Source organism: Polyergus mexicanus, unplaced genomic scaffold (assembly GCF_030449975.1).
Source record: "Polyergus mexicanus isolate NDT 795.1 unplaced genomic scaffold, iyPolMexi1.0 SCAF_15, whole genome shotgun sequence".
In the NCBI taxonomy this organism is placed as follows: domain Eukaryota; kingdom Metazoa; phylum Arthropoda; class Insecta; order Hymenoptera; family Formicidae; genus Polyergus; species Polyergus mexicanus.
The window spans coordinates 1,561,286-1,581,746 of record NW_027223335.1 but is presented as its reverse complement, the minus strand read 5'-3'; the positions used below and the strand labels follow the sequence as shown (position 1 = coordinate 1,581,746).

The following is a 20,461-nucleotide window of genomic DNA, read 5'->3' as shown; positions in this document are numbered from 1 at the left end:
AGAGTTAACATTGTTTTCACAATATTTGTAAGTTCTAAGAAAAAGTGAGTGAAAAAGTAAATATAAAATTCTTAGATTTTGTAGAAATAATACATATAAAGAATATATATATGTGTGATCTATTCTACATAAATTCAAAAAATGTAATGAAAATCTTTTAATAAACACATGTGTGTAACTAATTTAAAGATTGTATTTATGTATAAAAAAAGATAAATATTTCTAGACATGTTATGATCAGTTTCTTTTTATTTTATATATATTATATATTTTGTTGCAACAGAGACAGGAGGAGAATTCTATATTTAAACAATTATATAAAGAAAAAGAATAAGATTAAATCATCTTTTGAACAGAGATTTAATTCTATACATTAAAATATATAAATGCTTGTAAAAGTCACACATATAATAAAGTAGCCTTATAATGACTATTTACCAATAGAGAAAATTTTAATAACAATACATTAATTATCATATATATATATATATATATATACTGGCAGGAGCTGTGTAATTTGTATTGGCATTATATAACATGCAAAAAAAATCTTTTTTTTTTCTTCGCTTTTCTTTAATAGATAAATATTCAATTAGTGATGCATAAATTGATGCATACATGGGAATAGAACGTTTGGAAAACACATGTTAGCTTATAGCTTATATATATATAATTGGCTGGTGGACGACAGCGTCGAAAATTGTATTAACGTTACATAAAAGCATTCCATAAAATTGCTAATTATTTATTACGAGGCAGATAGAGTTTGCTCGTTACAGAAATAACAAAATGAACAAATCAATGCATAGCAAACTTTAATACATATTGTGAATCTCTAACATAACCTATGTTGTTTGTGAAATATATCGAGAGCAAATTTATGAGAATATACATTTAAAAACTATAATTGGGCCAATAAATATATAATATAATATAATGAGATTTTCATAAGTGTCTCTGGTATTTAATCAATCTTGTTGAAGCTTTACTCGATCAAAATGCCTACAGTCATAGCCTTAGACGTCTCTTTGTCGATGAGAAGACCCGTATTAACAAACGGGACGAACGATAATTTACAAAATGAGCCATTGACACGACATTCTTTAGCGGTGCATGGCATAAACGCTCTGTTACATTACTTGCAAGTTAATTCGAAATTGGAATTTGTATCACTGGTAAGAATAGGCTAATTGATGCGATATTAAGATAGATTTTTTTCAAGGTCAATAGGAATATTAATATGTATGCAAATACATTACAAATTTCAGATTGTATTTTCCTCATTGTATGAAGTAGTTTGCCCTTTTACTCGCGATTATGACAGTATACGTGCAAAGCTACAAACAATTGAGGAATGGGACAAGACGTGTATCGAAGAAGCATTACATGGCGTCAATAATGTAATTATGGCAGAATGGGGCAATGCTACTGCTTGCCAAGTGATACTAATTACAGATGGCAATCCTGGCATAGGACTGATGTCCTTGGGCGATTCTTTAAATTCTTTAAATGTCACGCGAGGCATAAACCCCTTTCCACTACCTTTCCCATATCCGGGAAAATTAAGTATAGTGTGCATTGGGTCACAACAGGGTAAGTTAAAAACTGAAAAACTGACATATATTTCTTTTTGCATATATGTTTGAATATATTACTCAATTATGTTTTACATTTACTTATTCTATATTTTCAGATCCTAATTTACAAGCTGGTTTACCTCTCTATCAACGATTAGTTGATTTAGCTGGTGGTGATAGCATTGTTCTAGTTCCAGACTCACCACTTAATAAATATTCTGTCACTGCTTGTTTCCAGAAACTGGCTGAAGCAAATTATGTTTCCTTTCAAGGATATCTAAAGTGTGGCCATTTAGGCTCTCGTATTTTATTATCGCCAGCTCCTATGGTAATAAGAAAATACACTATAAATTATTGTGAATAATTCTATAGATATTGTTTCTTATATATGTTTTAGCCTTATACGAAGAAAACGGATTTTGAATTAGTTCCAGATCTGGTAATATCGAAAAATATAGAAATATGCGGATTTATATCTGTAGGGGATGTTGGTAGCCCAAGTTCCATTTCTAGACATTTGGTATTACCATTGGCAACAGAGAAAACTTCAAATATGCAGGGTATATCATTAGAAGAGGATTCAGATACCGATGAAAATGGAGACGAGGGAAAAATGCCATCTTTCTGTGTATTGCTTCATGGAGCATTGAAGGTAATGTCTTTAGAAGTTTAGCAATTATTTTTTTGTTTTTTGTTGCAGTTATGAACTAATAGAACTATATATTTTACAGGTAGAAAATATGGCCGCCCTCTGTTTATTGAACAATGAATGGTATGGATTTATATATTCTTGGGCAGATACTAAGAAGAAATCTAACTTAATGTTAACAGTATTAGAACCGGGATCCGATGTTGTGCCATGGTTAGGCAATTTCAGCAATTTAGGTCCATTAGACGCAGCTAAAAGTTCTCCGGTCAGTTTCCCGGTGAGACCAGCTGAAAAAAGAAGTTATACACAAAATGCCCCTTCATGGATTCGCCAAGTTGGTTTACAATCCGATATTCAGAAAATATTAAGACACGCGAGAAAATTACCAGAGAAGACACAAAACTTTTATAAGGTAAATTATACTATAAAAAAAGAAGCTATTCTGTAAGTTCGAATAATAATGATTTTATACGATCGCACAGGAGGTAAATAGATTACGGCGCGCAGCAGCATCAATAGGTTTTATCGAGTTATTAGAAGGATTAGCCTGCATCTTAGAAAGAGAATGCACATTGCTACCACCGAATCTGAATCCCGATTGTACAATCCAAATGGGACACGTTGCATCAATGATCAGAAAACCAGAATTCCTTGAACTCAGATACAATATTCCACCTGCACGGACAAAATTTCAAAGTGGATCATGATTTGCAATATACAGCAATCAGTGTGTTATTGCATTTGTTTCAAACATTAGACATGTATACAGCAACAATAAAGTTTTTATTTATTTTAAACCATACTTCATACAATATATAATATATTATAATGTCACATTATTTATTTTTCCATTTCTTTTCCAGTCAATTTTATTAGAAATAGATCAACTGTGTCACACATATGTATGAAAATATATGTCATAAGTATATAGATTTTAATAAAATTATAGTTTTGTTATATATATATATAAAATTACTGGCAAAGAGGATACTTATTAAATTAAAATTACTATTAGCTATATTTTAAATTTCTTATTAAATAACATAAAATATCATACAAGCCTTTAGCAGTTTGTATACTGAAATACTTGTCAAAATCTGGAACGTGTACAAATAGAGTTTTTGTTGGTTCAATAGCAAGAGATTGATAATATATATATTCACACAGATATCTGCCAGCATTGTGTGAGAAACAAGCTTCACATTTATGTTTCTCATAATTTTTATTCACATTATCACAAAGTTCCTTGATATCTATGCCAGTTTCCAAGACATTACACTCAATACTTGCTTCATCAGGGCATTTGCTGTCTATATCAAATCTATTATAGCCATTGCTGCAAGCGTGACACTCTATTGTTAAAGATTCAGCTTGGCATGATACACCCACATGTAGGACAATCTAAAACATGAAATTCGATAGAAATGTACTGAGAAACCAGATAACTCATAAATATGAAAAATTATATATAATATACTGCTTACTGTAGGCTTGTATTTCTTCCAAAACTGAGGGATCTGAGTGGATACGTAACTGTACGATACTGGAATTTCTTCTGTGATTAGTTTAATGTCAGGAAATTCTTTGGAGTCTACCCATAATTTTTCCAATTCCTTCACCGCTTCCCAACTGGCGTTCACCACATATTTATCAAAAGGGCCAAAACCCGTTACTAAAATCGTGCACTCGGAATTAGCGCTCATTTTGTAAATTCAATTCAAATCCTGTGACAATGCCACTAATAACTCGACGAGATTCCACTCAATTGAGAGATATAAGTTAATTTTACCAGTTTATCAATGTTACGCGTTATCGCGAGATTGATATACGATTATCCGTTACATAAAGGCAAATATACGCGTGAGTGATTTATTAATTTAAGAAAGATTAGAATAAATAATCTCAGCGATTGTGGAATAATTGATTGCTCTCGATAATTATCGCAATTGCGCATAAGTAAATTTTGGAGAAATATAAAAGAACCGTGGGATATGCGTTAAACGATATCCAACGATTTATTCAAATCGTAACCTATAATAAATATTTATTATAACAATTAAAATTCTTCGAAATGATCGAGAGAGGAAAAAATATTATGTTTTATGTGTAACCGAGTACATTTTATATTATAATTGTTGTGGCAAAAAAATAAAAATACTATCAAAATAAATAGCAATTATATATTTTGACATTTCGAATTTGCCGCCATTGCGATACTTCGAGAATCGCAATATCTTCGATAAGTTTCGAATCGCAGTCAGTTATGGAACGCGTCGTGATGAATCCACAGATTCAAATCGTGCTCCACACATTTCTCACAATTATTATGTTAAAATTGATTTCTTCGTTTGTGAGAAGTTATCAAAAGCGTCTTATAAAGTGTTTGAACATAACGTGAGTGCTGTGTGCAATTACTATTACACGCCAATGTTGCTTTTACGATATCGGTGATTTTTGCTCCAAGTGCCCAGAGAGAGAGAGAGAGAGAGAGAGAGGGTTGATCGTACAATCATCTCCGTATATTTCGTTATTCTCTCTGAAAAAACTTGCCAGTATGTAATTAACAATTCAGTTATGTTTTCTTTTTTATTTTACTATAAATATATTACATACCAATAAACATAACACGCACAAATATATTCACACATACATACATACGCACGCACGCACACTGTCTAGAACTGTGGATCTTTGATGGCATTTCATTAAGTTTGAGATCTTATTTTGCTTATATACCAGTTAAAATTTTTATTTATACAAATACAGTAAACACAATAATCGAAACAGTGTGGACAAAAATATATGCATGTAACAATTTGAATATACATTTTTATAAATATAGAATATATAAAATAACTGTATTTTTCTCTCCTGAAAGAATAAATTTCACGTATATATATTTATGTGTAATTGTAATATATGTTAGAAAAAATATTCATATATATTTCTTTGCTTATAATTCTCATGCATTATAGATTATTTTCATTATCTAATCACTATTTTTATTATCTATAAAATACATATTAAAATTATGACAAAAGACATGTAGATTCTTATTTGAAAAATGTTTTCAATATAAATTGAGATTCAAGACATATGCATTGGCACGATTCTGTTAAGCACTTATATCTATCGTCATTGCTATTTCATATAAAGCATTTATAATGCATGGAAACATTCATAAAATATTTTATAGAAGAGATTACCAATCTAGATACCTATACCGTATAACATGTATAAAGCAAAATTTCTTTATATAAATCTGTGTATAAAAATGAGTTAATATATTCTTCAAAATACATATAAACTATATTATTGTTAGATTAAATTGTTAAAAAACGAAAAAGATAAAAGAAAAGATAATACATTGTATATAATTATAAAACGATGTGTTGGCGATAAAAATGCAATAAAACAAGTTTCATTTATGAAACTTGTTCATATATGATGAAAAATGTTTTATGATATTATTGCCAATAAACATTTTTTGTAATGTCCTGAACAGTCACCCTGAAAGAACAATAGAAAGAAAGGAAAATTAGATCTCAAATATACATGTATTGATATATAATATTGCAATATTTTAAAACGTAACTCACAGATATAAAATCTTCCAGTGATTCTCCATATTCTTGAAGAAACACATTCTTTATTTCACCAATATCCACTTCACAGCGTGTTACAATCAGACGGATAAGACGGCTATCGTCTGTACCAAGACCCTTCATGCTCTTGTACAATTGTTCCGCAAAGAAACTAGCTCTATTTTTGACGCATTTCACTGTTTAAATAATATTTGTTTTATATAATTAGTCTGGAAAATATTATTCTCTTCTATATATATTCATAATTTGTAGTATATACTAACCAATTGCAAAAAGACCCTTTTTAATATCACCAGAAAATTCATTTTCAATTGCATTCTCGATATCATGACCTGTTATGTTTTGATACTCTATAAATATCTGTTGTAATTGTGAAAAGTTTCTTTGGACGAGAATTGCGTTAAAAGTAGACTCATCTGTACCAAAACGCAGCTCCCCTGTAATATTAATATTATATTATTTATTTATACAATATTAAAATAAGAAAATAAAATATTAGAAGATATATTTAAATATCCTGTACTAATTACCAGCTTGTAAAAGTTGTCTAGCATCTTCCATTGCAGCAGCCTGATTCACATTAAATGATTCATCTCTATTGGCACAGCACAATGATACCATCAAGCGTTTGAAATTTCCGGATGTATCAGAAATTAAATCATCCTCCAATGTTCTTCCATACACTATAATTAAATAATCCAGTAGATAAACACATACAAACTAATATTATTTTGTAATTTTCAGTCAACTCACTTGTTTCATATGCTTGTTTAATGATGGAAATTTCATGATTAGACATAGTACACAATACTTCAATGAGTACTACTTCATCAGTACCAATACCAGACATTGCGTCATGAAGTTCTTTTGCATAATATTGAGGTAGTGGCATCATTAGAGCAAGAACAAGTTTCTCAAAGTTTCCTGATAGCTCAGATTTTAAATCCTTTATCAGATCCTATTAATAAAAATGTAACAGTAGTATTATATACAATATTATGCTCCTTTTATACTCCAATTTTGCAGAACAAATTTTCCGTTTCTCAATCTTTACCTTCCCATAAAGAGTTTTAAATTGGGCTGCAATTTCTTGGCGTTGCAAGTTACTGCGATTGGCAAGAATTTGGATAATAGTTTTCTCATCTGTACCAAAACCCTTCATAGCTTTTCTCAAAGCTTCTGCATCAGCTCTAGCATTGAAGCCATCATAAGGTACAACAGTAGGAGAAGTCTGTAACAAAAATCATGAAAAAAATGTACTATTACCAAAATTTAGCATGATTTATAGAATCCAAGCATTTTTTTTAACATTGATAACATCTGGACAAAAAATGTTTAATATCACACTTGCAACTTTTTCAAAAATTCCAAATTATTTTTAAAATCACCTTAGGCGTAAATCGCTCTCTCCGGGGGGCTAGGGTGGCACCATACGGAGCAGCAGTAGGTGGATTACCAGCATAAGAATATGTTGAGCCTATCCCCTGCCCCCTAGGATAATTTCCGCCTTGGTATGGGATTGAATTAGTTGCATGTGTATTAGGTTCAGAAGAATAAGAGGAAAGAGGAGTATTACTAAAACATTCTCTAGCATTTGGTGTTTTTTGAAGATTAGGATACATATTGTAATTTTGCTGCTGTGGATAAGGAGATGGTACAGGCTGGTTAGAATTTGCATTAAATGAATAACATTGCATAGGCATAGATTGAGAAGGATATGGCATTTGTTGCGGAGGATAAGCATTGGTTTGCGTTGATATGTTGTCAGGTGTAGGATGCATGGGCTGAGTCGGGTAAGGAGTTGCTGCTTGAGAATATGGTTGAGACATGCCAAAAGATGTGGGCGGAGCATTTGAAAAACCCATTGGAGGATAAGATGAAGCACTGGGGGCAGAGGGTGCACCAGGCGGGACCCCAAATGATGTTGGTGGTTGGGCTCGTCCCGGCAACTGTACAGGTGGCCCCTTGGATATATTAAGATATAGATAAAAAAACTAATATACCAATCTCATACACATGCTTCCTATTTATCTATTTTCTTTAATTAAAAAGTTTATTTCTTTCAATATTATATTATATTCATATTTTTAAACAACAGTACAAAGCTGGTTATAATTTTGTATAACACAATATTAAATTAAAATGTTTCTTTTTTTTTTAACATAGAATTAATATAATTCAGGAATAAACTTTTTAATTTTATTAATAAGCTGAATATACTTACTTGGTAACCGTAACTCATTTTTTCTGTTCAAGAATTGAACTGCTTTGAAGAATCTGCACACAAAAGAACACAAAATTATTTCTTTCATCTATGCTGCATCATCTACTACAGAACCTGTTGTATGGCAATTTGTTAACGTCACTAACAGCGTGACATATGCATTTTACCAACAGACTGATGCATATAAATATACAAAAAACACTCTATAAGAATGGAACAATGGAATTATCATGATATATTAAAGTATATATTGCAATTACTATTTATTTATGAGCTGCCACGTATCATCTGTCGCATATGTCGCGAGTTGGGAGACGACGCACCTCAAGGAGAAAACCGAAATAGATAACCGGTTACGCCCAACACACACGAAGAGATGTATTGTATACTCTCGTTTCGAAAAACACCAACAAAACAAGGATAAATGATATGTCACACTGAATTTTATAATTCATCATCAGTACTCCATACTTACCTGAAGTTTTCCACAGAATTCCGTTATTACGTGATTACAAGCTTCTGTGTTGTATAATGTATGATGTGGAAAGAACGTCGAAACTGAGACGTGCCACAAGCCGATTCGACTGACGACTGACGACTGGCGATTTGTAGTTTGTAGCGAAGCTGGACTAGTAGTGATGGGAATGGCAAGGACACAGTTTACGTATTGGTGGAAAGGAGATAGATACAACTCTTTTCTCAGCCTCCGCGCCGACTCACGACGTCACCAAGAATCCCGCCGGGAAAACTGCATACTATGCCAGGTGAATGGAGGGAGACCAACGCCGAATTATAAGATGATTTAAATATTTAAAAGGTGAGTGCAAATATACAACACGATGAAAAATCATAGTATACGTAGAGGGTTTTCCTCTGATGACGGATCCCTTATTTTTATATACACAGTAATCGTGATGCCAAATATATGTTGGCACCTCCATGCAAATAATCATTAGAAAGAGAAGTTAAAGATGACATACTCGTAAACAAAATTCGCGTAGTTGATATCTCGTCATTCATTTTTCCGAAAATTATTAGCGTTGATTTTTAAAGTCGAACAATATACATTTAAAGACAGTTCTACGTTTTAATCTTTAATTATAAAAACGTTGTCCCTGTTTTGCATATCATGCTGTCGACACGTGACTAGTATATATATAATAATGACTTCAACAAACTACTAATTATATTAATGGCTAAAAAAATAAGCAAACAAACCACAGAGTTTTTGCAACATATGTGGATATATATAGAGCAATGATAATCGCGAAAGCATATTTTCGGGTCATAAAATTTCAAAAATAAAAAAATTTTTGTATTTGTTAAAAGATTTAAATAAAAACAAGTCCGTAATTTAATTATAAAATTATATTAATTCATAAAATTATTTAATTATAAAATCATATTATATAATTCTGCGTCATAAATATATTATATATTTCTCAATGTTTTAACTAAAAAAAGTTAAGACGTTAATATTGAAAAATTAATATCGAAATTAATGAGAATAGATATCGCGAAATATCAGTATCAGTTTATATGAAAGAAAGTTAATAAATTATAAGGACGAGGAAACCACGTACCTACGTGATTTTATAGGGTTTTCGAGAAAAAAAATTAAGGCGCGAGCAATCTTCAAAATAATTTATTAAAAATGTTGCATATTCGATATACCTCGAGTCGGTAATCGGTAATGGTACAATTAGTAACTATATGCATGTCGCGTGAGCATGTTTTCAGAGGATCGATTAAGATTTATGTCTGATAGGTGATCGATCATTATTGTTCTTATTTTACTGTGGAATAATTAACGGTATATAATGACATCGCCAGTCATTGAAGCGTCGCGAAATCGCGCGACGACGCTTCGCTGATCTAAACACGGTCTCGCATACGTCATTTGTTGTGAAATGCAAATGCGTTTTCGTCAGCAAATCGTCTAATGCAAGAGTTAGATTTTAATAACGTCATATGACGTATTCACTTCCGAGAGGTACGGCCGCTTTGTCCGTGAATAAATCATGACACACCCATGATTCATGCGCGGGTCGCTGCCTTGTGTGCCGTTTCATTACGCAACGAACTTGACACTTGCATTCTGATGCAAGTAAATTACTTGTCCGCGAAGAATGGAAGAACCAATTTCAGTAAATGGAAAACTCATCTTATGAAATTATATCTCGGAAAATTAAATTTTTTTATATTGCTTTGACCCAACCTTTCAAAGAGAGAATTTTCTTTTTTTACTACTTCTGGAATTAAAACTATAAAATTATTAGAATTATTAAAAAATTATCTGTTTCTTTATTTTATAAATTAACTCTATCGTTCATATTTTATTTTTATTAACAATTTAACGATGTTCAATCTTAATATCAGTTTCTTGATTTACTGTTAAAGTTACATCGTTATATTTAAAGCATTGACATTTGTTCACTGCGATTCGTGTCACACTGTCTTCAAATAGATCGGTTATGAATAAATATGACATGTGCGTTTATGGATGTCGTGGTAAAATCGCGTGCATGCGTGCGTGCGTGCGTGCGTGTATCTTGATATTATTGTCAGAGTTTTTGCTGACTTGCGCTCATCATAATAGTGACAATATGCAATTTACGAAGTGGGCTAATCGCATAAGATTTTTATAGTTAGCTTAAAAATTAGTCTTATTTTCCGCAGAACTTCTATTTAAACGTATTCAAAGTGGCTAGTAAAAAAGCCCGAAAGATATGTGTGCGCATGTACCATTCGAATTTATAAGATATATCAACATATTATTACATATTATATTAACATATACAATATATACCAAAACATGCATGATTTTTTAATGTTATCGTTCAATCGGTCATGCCTATCGCGAGAAAGCTTCGCCTCTTCGTATGAAAAATCAGGATTATCGAGATTCGAATCGATGCATGCGATTTTGAGCCGATTAAAATTTCGCGTTTTATGTTATTTTCTCAGGTCGAGTGTGCAACGAAGCGAATTTCGAGATACGATCATCGAATTTACAGTCGATCGAATGCGATGCAATCGATGGCGAATGCAGAACAGATTTGATCTCTCGCGAGCAATCTCGCTTTGGAGCACGATCGAATCGCATTTTCTGAAAAGAACTGCGAAATGCTTTTACTGGGACGGTGATAAGCGGTGACAATGTCGCTGCAAAATACGAAGATAGATTATTCGCGTTATTTGTGCACGTTATAAAACATAAACGACCGATGTTGACGATTGAAAAGAAGAGGCTTTCCGCGATGGTATGGAATGATATGAAAATATAAAATAGATAATATGAAAATTGAATTCGTAAAACAGTGACTCACAATTTACGCCGTTCATGTTTGTAGCGCGATACAACAATGCGCTCTCGCAAGATACATAAAGATATCTTCGAGAATACGAGAACGATGTTATTTAAAAACAGAATCCATCAATTCTTCGCGATTGAAACGCGCTGATTTTCGCAATCTTTTCAATTATATCTGAATATTTTTTTTGTTTACTTTTTTATCCGTAAATCAACAGAAATTCTTAATAAACTGTTTCGCTATTCATCATTCGTTAATGGAGCATGTATATTTTTATAAAATAAGAGATATCATATAAAAGAATCGTGATTGAGACGGAGCGCTTATCTCGATACACAGAAGCGATATCGATATGCGATTCTGATATCGTTTTGTATTAATAACAATTAACACAAACTTTACATTTTTCGTAGAAGAACGAGACAATTGTTTAATATTTATTACACGAATTATATCGCGAAGTATCAAGACTCCTGAAACGATAAGCGTCGTATCTTCGGCAGCGTAGAATTCTATGTGTGTAGTATGTATGTATATGCTACACACGCAATCACGCGAGTTTTTCGTCTCGTTACAATCTTTATTTGCATAATAATCGCGTAAGTCGCAGGTAATACATAAAGCAATGCACCTCGTAACAAACACGCGACTATCATGTGTTGTTCTATGTTTAGCATAACAAAGTACATTAGTTCTCATTGGTTGATATCGGTTTATTCTTATCTCGTGCTGATAGTACACTTTTCCTTCGCTTATCTAACTTGAAACTAATTCTGTCAAAACTTTAACGATCAAAAAGGGATATAAAAGTTTTTTTCCATTGGCCAAAACTGTGACTGAGAGAGAGAGCCTGTTTTCTTATTTCGTTATAATAGCGAATGAATAATCAATCAGTTTTTTTTTTAGATGTTGGACAGGTGATGATAAAAAAGTGAAGGAGAAGTGACTATAACGACAGACAAAAATTTACAATATTTTTCAACATACAGATGTTTTATCAAAAAAATTTTTTTTTTAAATACACAAAAGGCGAAACAACATTTCATGTTTCTCTTTGTCTCTCTGTAAACTTTGTCATATATTCGGTGTGTCATGACACATCGCCAAATATCATAATATTTGATGATCACAGGTAAATGGACATAGAGCGCGAAAATCTCGAAAGCGAGCGAGTTTTATCGCTGTTAGTCGTGCGGTAAATTTAATTTGACAGTTGACAATTTGATCAACAGCTTGATCGTTTGCATCTCTCGTAATTGTAGCCGCGGATATGATTTTACATTTTTAATAGTAATGCCTAAAAATCGTCTCTACACGTAATTACTTTATTGACTTACATCGTGATCTAGAATCGTACGATTATGTTTATTTACAATCGAAACACGAGCCGGGAGAATTGGCCAATAGAGACGAAAGTTTGTTTTCCATATATGTATATTGACCACGCCGATCAGTTATATAATGATCGATATTTATGCAAGTAACATGACGGTATCTCTCCTTCCCTCTCTAAATTAGCAATTAGCTAGAACCGTATTTTGAGGGTCGTATTCATAGAATAGTTATCATTCTTGAAAATAACATGAAACTGTGTGCAAGGCAGCACATTTGCAATTCGTGTGTTTTGTTTTTGAAACGCATATACACGCGAATCGCGCGAAACATTAGCGTTCACGTAACGGAAATTAATTTTAGATCAAAGATCTAACTTTGAATATTTATTATAGATTATTGCGTATGAATTACAATTCCAATCTTACATCGATGATTCTCAAATATAATTTTTTTTACGGATAAATAAAACAAATACATTGTATATAGTCGATTCTTCATTTGAAGAAATGTGAGAAGCAATTTTCTTTAAAATCATAGAGTAATATATAAACTCTCTTTTCAATTTTTTTTCCCCTATATTTCATTTATTGATTCATTTTGCAAAAATTAAAACATACTTTTTAAAAAAATCATAATTGTATTATTTTATGCGCAATAATACTTGATTAGCAAAAGATTTATACTTTATAAGACTTTTCCATGAAACTGATATACGACTTTTGGAATTTGACATTTTTCATATGCAACAATTTAATGTGACTAACTGGTTTGTTTTGTGAGCGATATAAGTCTAGTTTATAAAATATATTAGATGGAGATATTGTAACGATTTATACGTCACGTTGAAAATTATAGTACTTCAAGGCTAGACTTATATCGTTTTTAAAATGAACTTAATTCATTTTACAGCGATATCAATTACAAAGTTTCGCAATATTCTTCATTTTGCCGTGGCGAGTAAAAGGTCACATTCTTCAGACTTCGCATCTCATAAGAGAAGCGTAACTTTGTCCTACATTAAAATTTTATTTAATCCTTAGACTTAGACCGAAGTTTCATCATGTCTTAGATGGCAAAAATTAAATGTCGATTCTTCCTTTCCTGCAACGTTTCGATAAGCAATTACGCATCCTCCGATCGGCTTTTAAATTTTAAACGATTGTTTAAACACATACTTTTATCTGTCTTTATTCGCCGTTAATAAGATAAATTATAAAGCTATCTTTATTAGCAGCGAATTAGTAGCAATTTTACATGTGATTTTACATCGAGTTATCGGTAGCATATTATAATAATTTCCGACGAGACATTGCTTTATCGTCAAATGTGCAACGAATCATGCACTCTTTAATTTTTAAATGCGAGATATTCATGGACGCGGGGGGATAGTAGCACGATTACGTGCACACTGCGATAATAAAATTTTATCGCTCTGCTCTGTAATAAATGGCAATGCCGGACGTCGAGGTCGCGGTTCACCCTCGACAGCAGCAAAATACGATGCACTATCAGGCGGCGCGTCCCATGGCTAGTAAACTTTTACTGTCGTCGGATATGCGAACACGGTGGCTTTCAAAGGCAATACTATACACGCGATGACATATTTCTTGTGATCGGTTCTTGCAGCTTTCCGGCTGTGCGGTTACGCATGTGATAATTTGGTGTGATTGAAATTTCATGTCTTCGTGATGCATAAATGATTATGAGATAAGATTATTATGTAACGCCTCTGTTAGTGTCAAAAGAATGACACGATCGACGTAAATTTTGTCAAAATAAATTTTCATTTTTATATGCCGTCGTTTAAAATACAACAATCAATTTTAAAAGGAGGTCACCACTCGCCTTTCGTAGAATAATTAGTTTTTCATTACTTATATCTCTCTCGGAGAATTAAAATTGTTTCCGTTGTAAATGGAAAATGATATAATTGCGTTTGTGCGTGCAATTATTTAGGTTGCAATTAATTATGTGCTATTCCGTGAATTAATTTGCTCGTGTTAGAAACGATTAACATAATTAGAAGAAGACCTTTAATGACTTATTTTTAGAAAGATTTCTCTCCGTTGAACCACATCAGGGAATGATGGCTCCGTATCTGGGTCATGGCTTTAAAGCTGATATCGTTGCGTTCGGCTTAAACTGTAACTTTAAATTATGAAAGTTATTATTACAGAAATTGTGTATAAAATAGATTGAAAATTTTATTCTTCCAGTCCACTAGTGATTGTCACTTAAATTATGCAATCTTGGTATTTTCCACGATTTTTTTTTTTCACGAATATGCAACATTTTATTTTGTATTTTATTTAAGTCCATCAACAGTTACAAATAATTGAGTGACAAAGTTATTGACTCTCGTTAAAAAAAATTTTTGCAGTACAAATTGTTTTAATAAAAACAAACTATATATAAATGTTGTAAATAATCAGTCTTTAATTCTCCTTCACAAATCAGTGAATTAGAATTTCGATATTCTTGTTTAAGATGTATATTATGTAAAACCATTACGTTATTGGCAGGCCAAGTATTGAATGAAACTATATTTTTGGTCCCAAATAAAAACGAAAACTTTTATACATAATTAGCACAATTTATTCTGATATTCATTGTGATACGAGCAAATATCTTTTTTAATCCTTAGAAAATATTCGTTTTTTCCTTAAATCCAGTTGCGTTTTATGTCATTTTTTTTTTTTGGTTTACTTAAGAAAGGCCTTTTTGCAACGATGTGACATTTTATGTTTTAATAAATGGCATTTTGTGAATATTTGGTTATTTTGTGAGTTACTCCATAATATTGTACATAAGGGAGAAAAAGGATTAAGATATAAAAAATTTGCGGGTATAGAGATAAAAAAATCATAAAATCGTGACCTCCTTTTCGATAGAAAACTTGTATTGCTTCTTCCTGATTTAACACAAGATCGTAATTAATCAAATGTATTTTCGTGACACATGTTGCATGCGTTGCTTCCCATAGTCTGACTAATTCGTAACGCTATCACTTACAACGTAACACGGTAAATCTTATCTTCCCGCAGAATGTCGACCAAAACGGAACTCGTATATATCATATGTGTTTTCAAAGATAATAGAATAAGAATGAAATTGAAATTTGTTTCATAGAGTCAACCATAATGTAGTATAATTTTTTCCATTCAATGTTTTTTGTAAAGAACTTGATAATATCATACGTCACGTCTAGAATCTTTATTTCTCGCACTCTTCAGTTATGTACGCGTTAATTATTGTTCGTATACGCACGAAAATAACGAGAGGGTATTTGGCGGTATTTCCGGTTAGCTGACAGCGTGCGATATCAGCACATTACTTTTCTCCTTTCGTTGATTTTTTTCAAGCTTCCATCGTCTTTTTTTCTTTTTTACTCCGTTCTGAGTGAATCTTGTTTTTCGAGAGAATATACGCGATTTTATCGTGATTTTTCTGAAGGTCTACGCTTATCGAGTAGTAAAACGACAAGATGCGAACTTCCGCTCGCAGTAATCGATATACATACGTTGTACGAAAAAAGCTATTTATGTAATTCTTGTATTGTTGTATTATTTAAAGATTTCTTGTTGACCAGAATTTTTTTCTTTTCGATAATTTATTTTTGTCGATAAGAAGAGACTAGTTTTGTATCAACTATTCCGTCTCATATATTAGTAAGAAGTAGTGATCTCTTCAGAGTTTGTGCGACACTTGTGCAATTTTTATCGAGACAGACTACAGGTAACACACAGAATGCAGGTCACGCGTCGTACTAAAAGTCCTACGAGTCATAGTTATAGATGTCAAAATTTTATCGCTTGACATTGTGACATAACGAGCTAGTTAAAAAATACAAACGATAGATTCGATAAAACTGCGACCTCATTATCGATCGTACTTTGGGATCATTAAACGGTTGCTTTTTTTCTTATAATTGCTATATTTACGATCTCCTCAACAATAGTCGTAATCATATATTGAAAACTTCGTAATTTTATCTTCATTAATTAATGCGAAGGCGAAAATATATACGGATGAAGCTCGTTCATCACGTTGTCTCTGAATTGCTGATTAAAATTAAACGCTCGGATGATAACGCGGTAGACATAAAATCGAGTAAGGAAAATTGGAAATGTGTATATGTGTGTGCGTGCGAATTAAAAATAATTGAAATGAGAATATGTGTCCGTTTTGAAACATGCGAGCGGAAGTGCACATGCAACATCGTTATTTGATACAAATAGATAAATAATTGATTATGTACAAGTATGAACAAGGTATACATGCCGCGACGGTGACGTCGGTGTGCTTTCGTATGCGTAATCAAGATGAACTGCCCACATTCGGCCATTCTATTTCATTCCGTCTCGCTAAACTTTGCCTATTCTCAATTTTAACATAACATGTTGCCATTTTACGTTGAAAGTATAGCGAGAGGAAGGAAATGTGGCCCTTCTCGAATATTGATCCGCGAGAATGTTCTCGCGTTCGCCCGGCATTAACAATAATGTCGGAGCACAGCTCCGAGGAAAACAGCATTATATATTATCACATAATTTCAGGCTACTGATTAATCTACATATTATTCGCTCCTTCAGCAGCGAGATCGCTAAAGTGAATAATTAAGTCGCCTAAAGTCGGCTATCGCTTTAAACTTGGTCAGTATCTCTATTTGAAATTTTTTCTCGCTGAGGCTACACCTCGATGCTAAGTTCGCCTCGTGCAACTACGTTTCCATTCATTTATATTTCTCGGTTAATCGAGTCAGTGAGATTTTCCTCTCATAATCGCGCAAATCTTATCTCGATTGTTTACATCTCAGATTGCAATTGCATTTGCTGACATCGAGGCGCGGCTTAAGCGCAATGTAGACGTTCGAAAAAGATCTACGGCCATGATACGTAGAGGAGATCTTCGCTATTTTATCGTATCGCGCGCTCACGAAAAATGATAAATTGATGCAACGAAACGGCTTGTAATAAAACTCTACGAACGCGTGTAACTATCCGAAATTTTTTATTCGCTGTCGACGACGTGTAATCGACTACTTTTGGCAGTAAACGATAAGTGGTAACGAGATTTTGAAGTTTCTTGCGTCACCACGGCCGCAATATGGTACGTCACGTTGCATTAAGTATCTAATATCTTCCTCGATCGACGTCTTAATTTATCTTAGTAACGATAACGATGCGACGACTTGACGCGCGCGACATTGCGAGCGCGTCGACCATATCCGAATTATCTATTATATTTTACAGACAATCTCGTGTGAGTCATGTCACGCGCGTTTAAAAAGAAAAAAGGAGCACGAGACGAGACAGACGGCTCCTCGTTCCGCTTTGTGTGTAGAATCACTTGTCTATTCTATTACCAAGAAGAACTAACGTAGTTAGTACTAGCATGTGTTGCGCGCGACGCTCGATGCCTCGGATTTCTGTGAACGAGGTGTTTCTTAATCAAGATGTGTCAATCGGATCGACGTGGCGCCTTGGTTAATTAATCGTCATCGATAGTCGATCACGAAAACTCGCTCCGCTCCACGATCTCTCGAACATTATTTCACACAATAATGCTCGATATATCGCGTCTGTGATATCAAATATATATATTTTGTATATCTGTTAATTGGATAAATCAATATAGCTTTAAATCAGTTTTTTGTCGGGGTTAATATTAGAAAATGAGACAAAATGATTTAGAGACCGGTTTCATTAATGTCTGTTATAATTACAGTTTTAATTTAACTACGTTGCTACATTGAACTTTGCGGTAATCAAACCGTTAAAATACGGTTAAGGTCAACCGATATTGATGAAACTGGCCCATAATAACTTGCTAATCTGCTAACAGCGCATTATCGACCTACTAAGCCCGTCGTTTACTTATTACAGCATTAATTCTCAGGCATTACGCATCGCCAAAATATATATAATCACTTACTATATATATTTACTTACTGCTGTGCTAACCGTCGAACATCTGATCAAGGCGCAGCGTCGTTCGATCGTCACTAAGCCATTCTACCATAATAGTGACATACTACTAGGATTTTATTATTTATTGTCCTCGTTGAAGTAATTCGCACTTTAATTCTGCGACTTACTATTCACTCTCTTTTTTTTTTTTTAATCCTCATTTCGGGATGACTTTCGGGCAGTTTGATAGGTAATTGTGAAAACTTTCGCGTGGATGGGACGTGTAACGGTTCTTTGAAAAGTAATAAGGCGTCGAACGCGCGAAGGTAACGAAAGGTATCAAAATTCGACAACTTCCGGAAATTGCCGGCTATCGCGGCAGTGATTGTTTCGATGTCTGCTGTAGCTTTCGGCCGAGAACTTGATAACGCGTTTGCTGCGATGCGCATCTAAATTTTACTAAGTTTACTACAAAAATTGGCCATCAGGTAAATATATTTTGTCAGATATATTTAAATCTCTCTCTTTATTTAAAAAGTTATATATATAAAATGATTCAGTCTCTTATAAAATGAGAAAATTGCGAATTGGCAGTATATTGTTAGAAATTATTAAATAGAACCAGACAGCTGCTGTAACGTTGATCAATGAAAAGTTACAACAAACACGCTGGATTAATCCGCCGTTACACGTTTTCTTTCGCACCCCTGGTTCCGATGTAGACACGATTGAACTTATAATCCTAAGAACATTTCAATCACTGCTCTATACTATAATTCTTGACACTTTCTATTAATCAGATCATCCGACTCTTTCGATTCTCTGCTCCTGTCGGCTGTCATTGTTTCTTGAATCTAAAACGAGATCCACCTCTCTCGACTAGAACATCCGATCGGGAACGAAATCCGCTTGTTCGGTAAAAAAAAAAAAAAAAAAAAAAAAGAAGGCGCTCTCCCACTCGCCCGAGTCATCGAGCATCGAACGCGTTTTGCGATCATAGGTGCGAACTCTGATTCTTCCATTTAACGTGCTGTATCTCTTGCACGCGACAGTTCTGCGCGTTACGCGGAGGCAATTCCGCGGATCCTCCGCCGGCGACGACGACGACGACAGCTGGCTCGTCTTCTTCAGGAGAGTAGGACCGAGCAGAGTCTGGCCGCTGGTCTATGGAGGACCGCCGGAATCCGGATCGACGACGACGTGGACGACGGCGATCGTCACACGGTAGTAACCCGATCAACCTCGACGTAACGCACAGAACTGTCGCTGTGTCAGCATATCACTTCCTTGCCGTCGATTATCGCCGTCTCGGACGAGATGCTCTTCAAACGGTGCTGGGATATCGAACGGCGGCCTCGCCGCCGACAGATCCGCCAGATGATGAAGCAAGCGACACCGAGAACGGTGATGACGACGAGTGCACCAAGGGCTAGCTGCAAAGGTGGCAGCCGTAACAGTACGGAGCAGTGCGTCAGGGCCTCGTCGTAACCGGAGGGACAATGGGACACGCCGTCGCACCAAAGCGAGGCGTTTATGCAGGCGTCCAATTCCGGACAACGTTGTTCGCAATCCCGCGACATTTGCAGACCCGCTGTTGACGTCACTGACGGCCTGCGGGTCAGAGAGGATCGATAGAGTTATATTGTTCCATTGCGTGACGACGGCTCTCTGTCTCTCTCTTCCCCTCTCTGTCTCTGTCTGTCTGTCTGTCTGTCTCTCTCTCTCTTTCTCTCTCTCCCGATTTTCACCCGCTCAATCGAGGGCAAATGACGTTGAGCGGATATTAAGTTGTTTTCTAGAGAGAGAGAGAGAGAGAGAGAGAGAGAGAGAGAGAGAGAGAAAGAGATC

The 20,461-nt window shown here is 34.0% G+C and overlaps 4 protein-coding genes across 12 annotated transcripts in view; 1 reads left to right on the top strand and 3 right to left on the bottom strand.

Annotated features, from left to right (window-relative positions):
- Positions 1-645: 645 nt before the first annotated feature.
- On the top strand, positions 646-3,070 carry Ints14 (integrator complex subunit 14). Its single transcript, XM_070307774.1, has 6 exons — positions 646-1,175; positions 1,269-1,593; positions 1,694-1,905; positions 1,975-2,229; positions 2,309-2,638; positions 2,709-3,070. The coding sequence occupies exons 1-6, from the start codon at positions 999-1,001 to the stop codon at positions 2,931-2,933; spliced, it is 1,524 nt and encodes a 507-aa protein (XP_070163875.1). The 5' UTR covers positions 646-998; the 3' UTR covers positions 2,934-3,070.
- On the bottom strand, positions 3,045-4,226 carry LOC138939704 (pyroglutamyl-peptidase 1). The gene is made up of 2 exons (XM_070307775.1): positions 3,711-4,226; positions 3,045-3,627 (listed from the first exon to the last, which is right to left on the bottom strand). The coding sequence occupies exons 1-2, from the start codon at positions 3,927-3,929 to the stop codon at positions 3,238-3,240; spliced, it is 609 nt and encodes a 202-aa protein (XP_070163876.1). The 5' UTR covers positions 3,930-4,226; the 3' UTR covers positions 3,045-3,237.
- A 792-nt stretch (positions 4,227-5,018) lies between these two features.
- Positions 5,019-8,767, bottom strand: LOC138939977 (annexin B9). 4 transcript variants are annotated; one of them, XM_070308398.1, is made up of 9 exons: positions 8,531-8,767; positions 8,056-8,108; positions 7,220-7,795; positions 6,886-7,062; positions 6,585-6,789; positions 6,362-6,514; positions 6,095-6,268; positions 5,826-6,007; positions 5,020-5,736 (listed from the first exon to the last, which is right to left on the bottom strand). In XM_070308398.1, exons 2-9 carry the CDS (start codon positions 8,071-8,073, stop codon positions 5,686-5,688), a joined length of 1,536 nt encoding a protein of 511 aa, XP_070164499.1. In that variant the 5' UTR covers positions 8,074-8,108; positions 8,531-8,767; the 3' UTR covers positions 5,020-5,685. The 4 variants fall into 4 exon arrangements, with proteins under 4 accessions (XP_070164502.1, XP_070164499.1, XP_070164500.1 ...); XM_070308399.1 differs by lacking the exon at positions 8,531-8,767 and adding an exon at positions 8,316-8,463; XM_070308401.1 differs by lacking the exons at positions 7,220-7,795; positions 8,531-8,767 and adding an exon at positions 8,316-8,450 and having other exon boundaries at positions 5,019-5,736.
- A 927-nt stretch (positions 8,768-9,694) lies between these two features.
- Positions 9,695-20,461, bottom strand: part of LOC138939976 (uncharacterized) — a 156,520-nt gene continuing 145,753 nt past the window's right edge. For all 6 annotated transcript variants that reach the window (XM_070308391.1, XM_070308397.1, XM_070308393.1 and 3 more), the window contains one exon: positions 9,695-20,224. In XM_070308391.1, the coding sequence (XP_070164492.1) occupies positions 19,885-20,224 (340 nt within the window). In that variant the 3' untranslated portion in view covers positions 9,695-19,884. The remainder of the gene's footprint in view (positions 20,225-20,461) is intronic.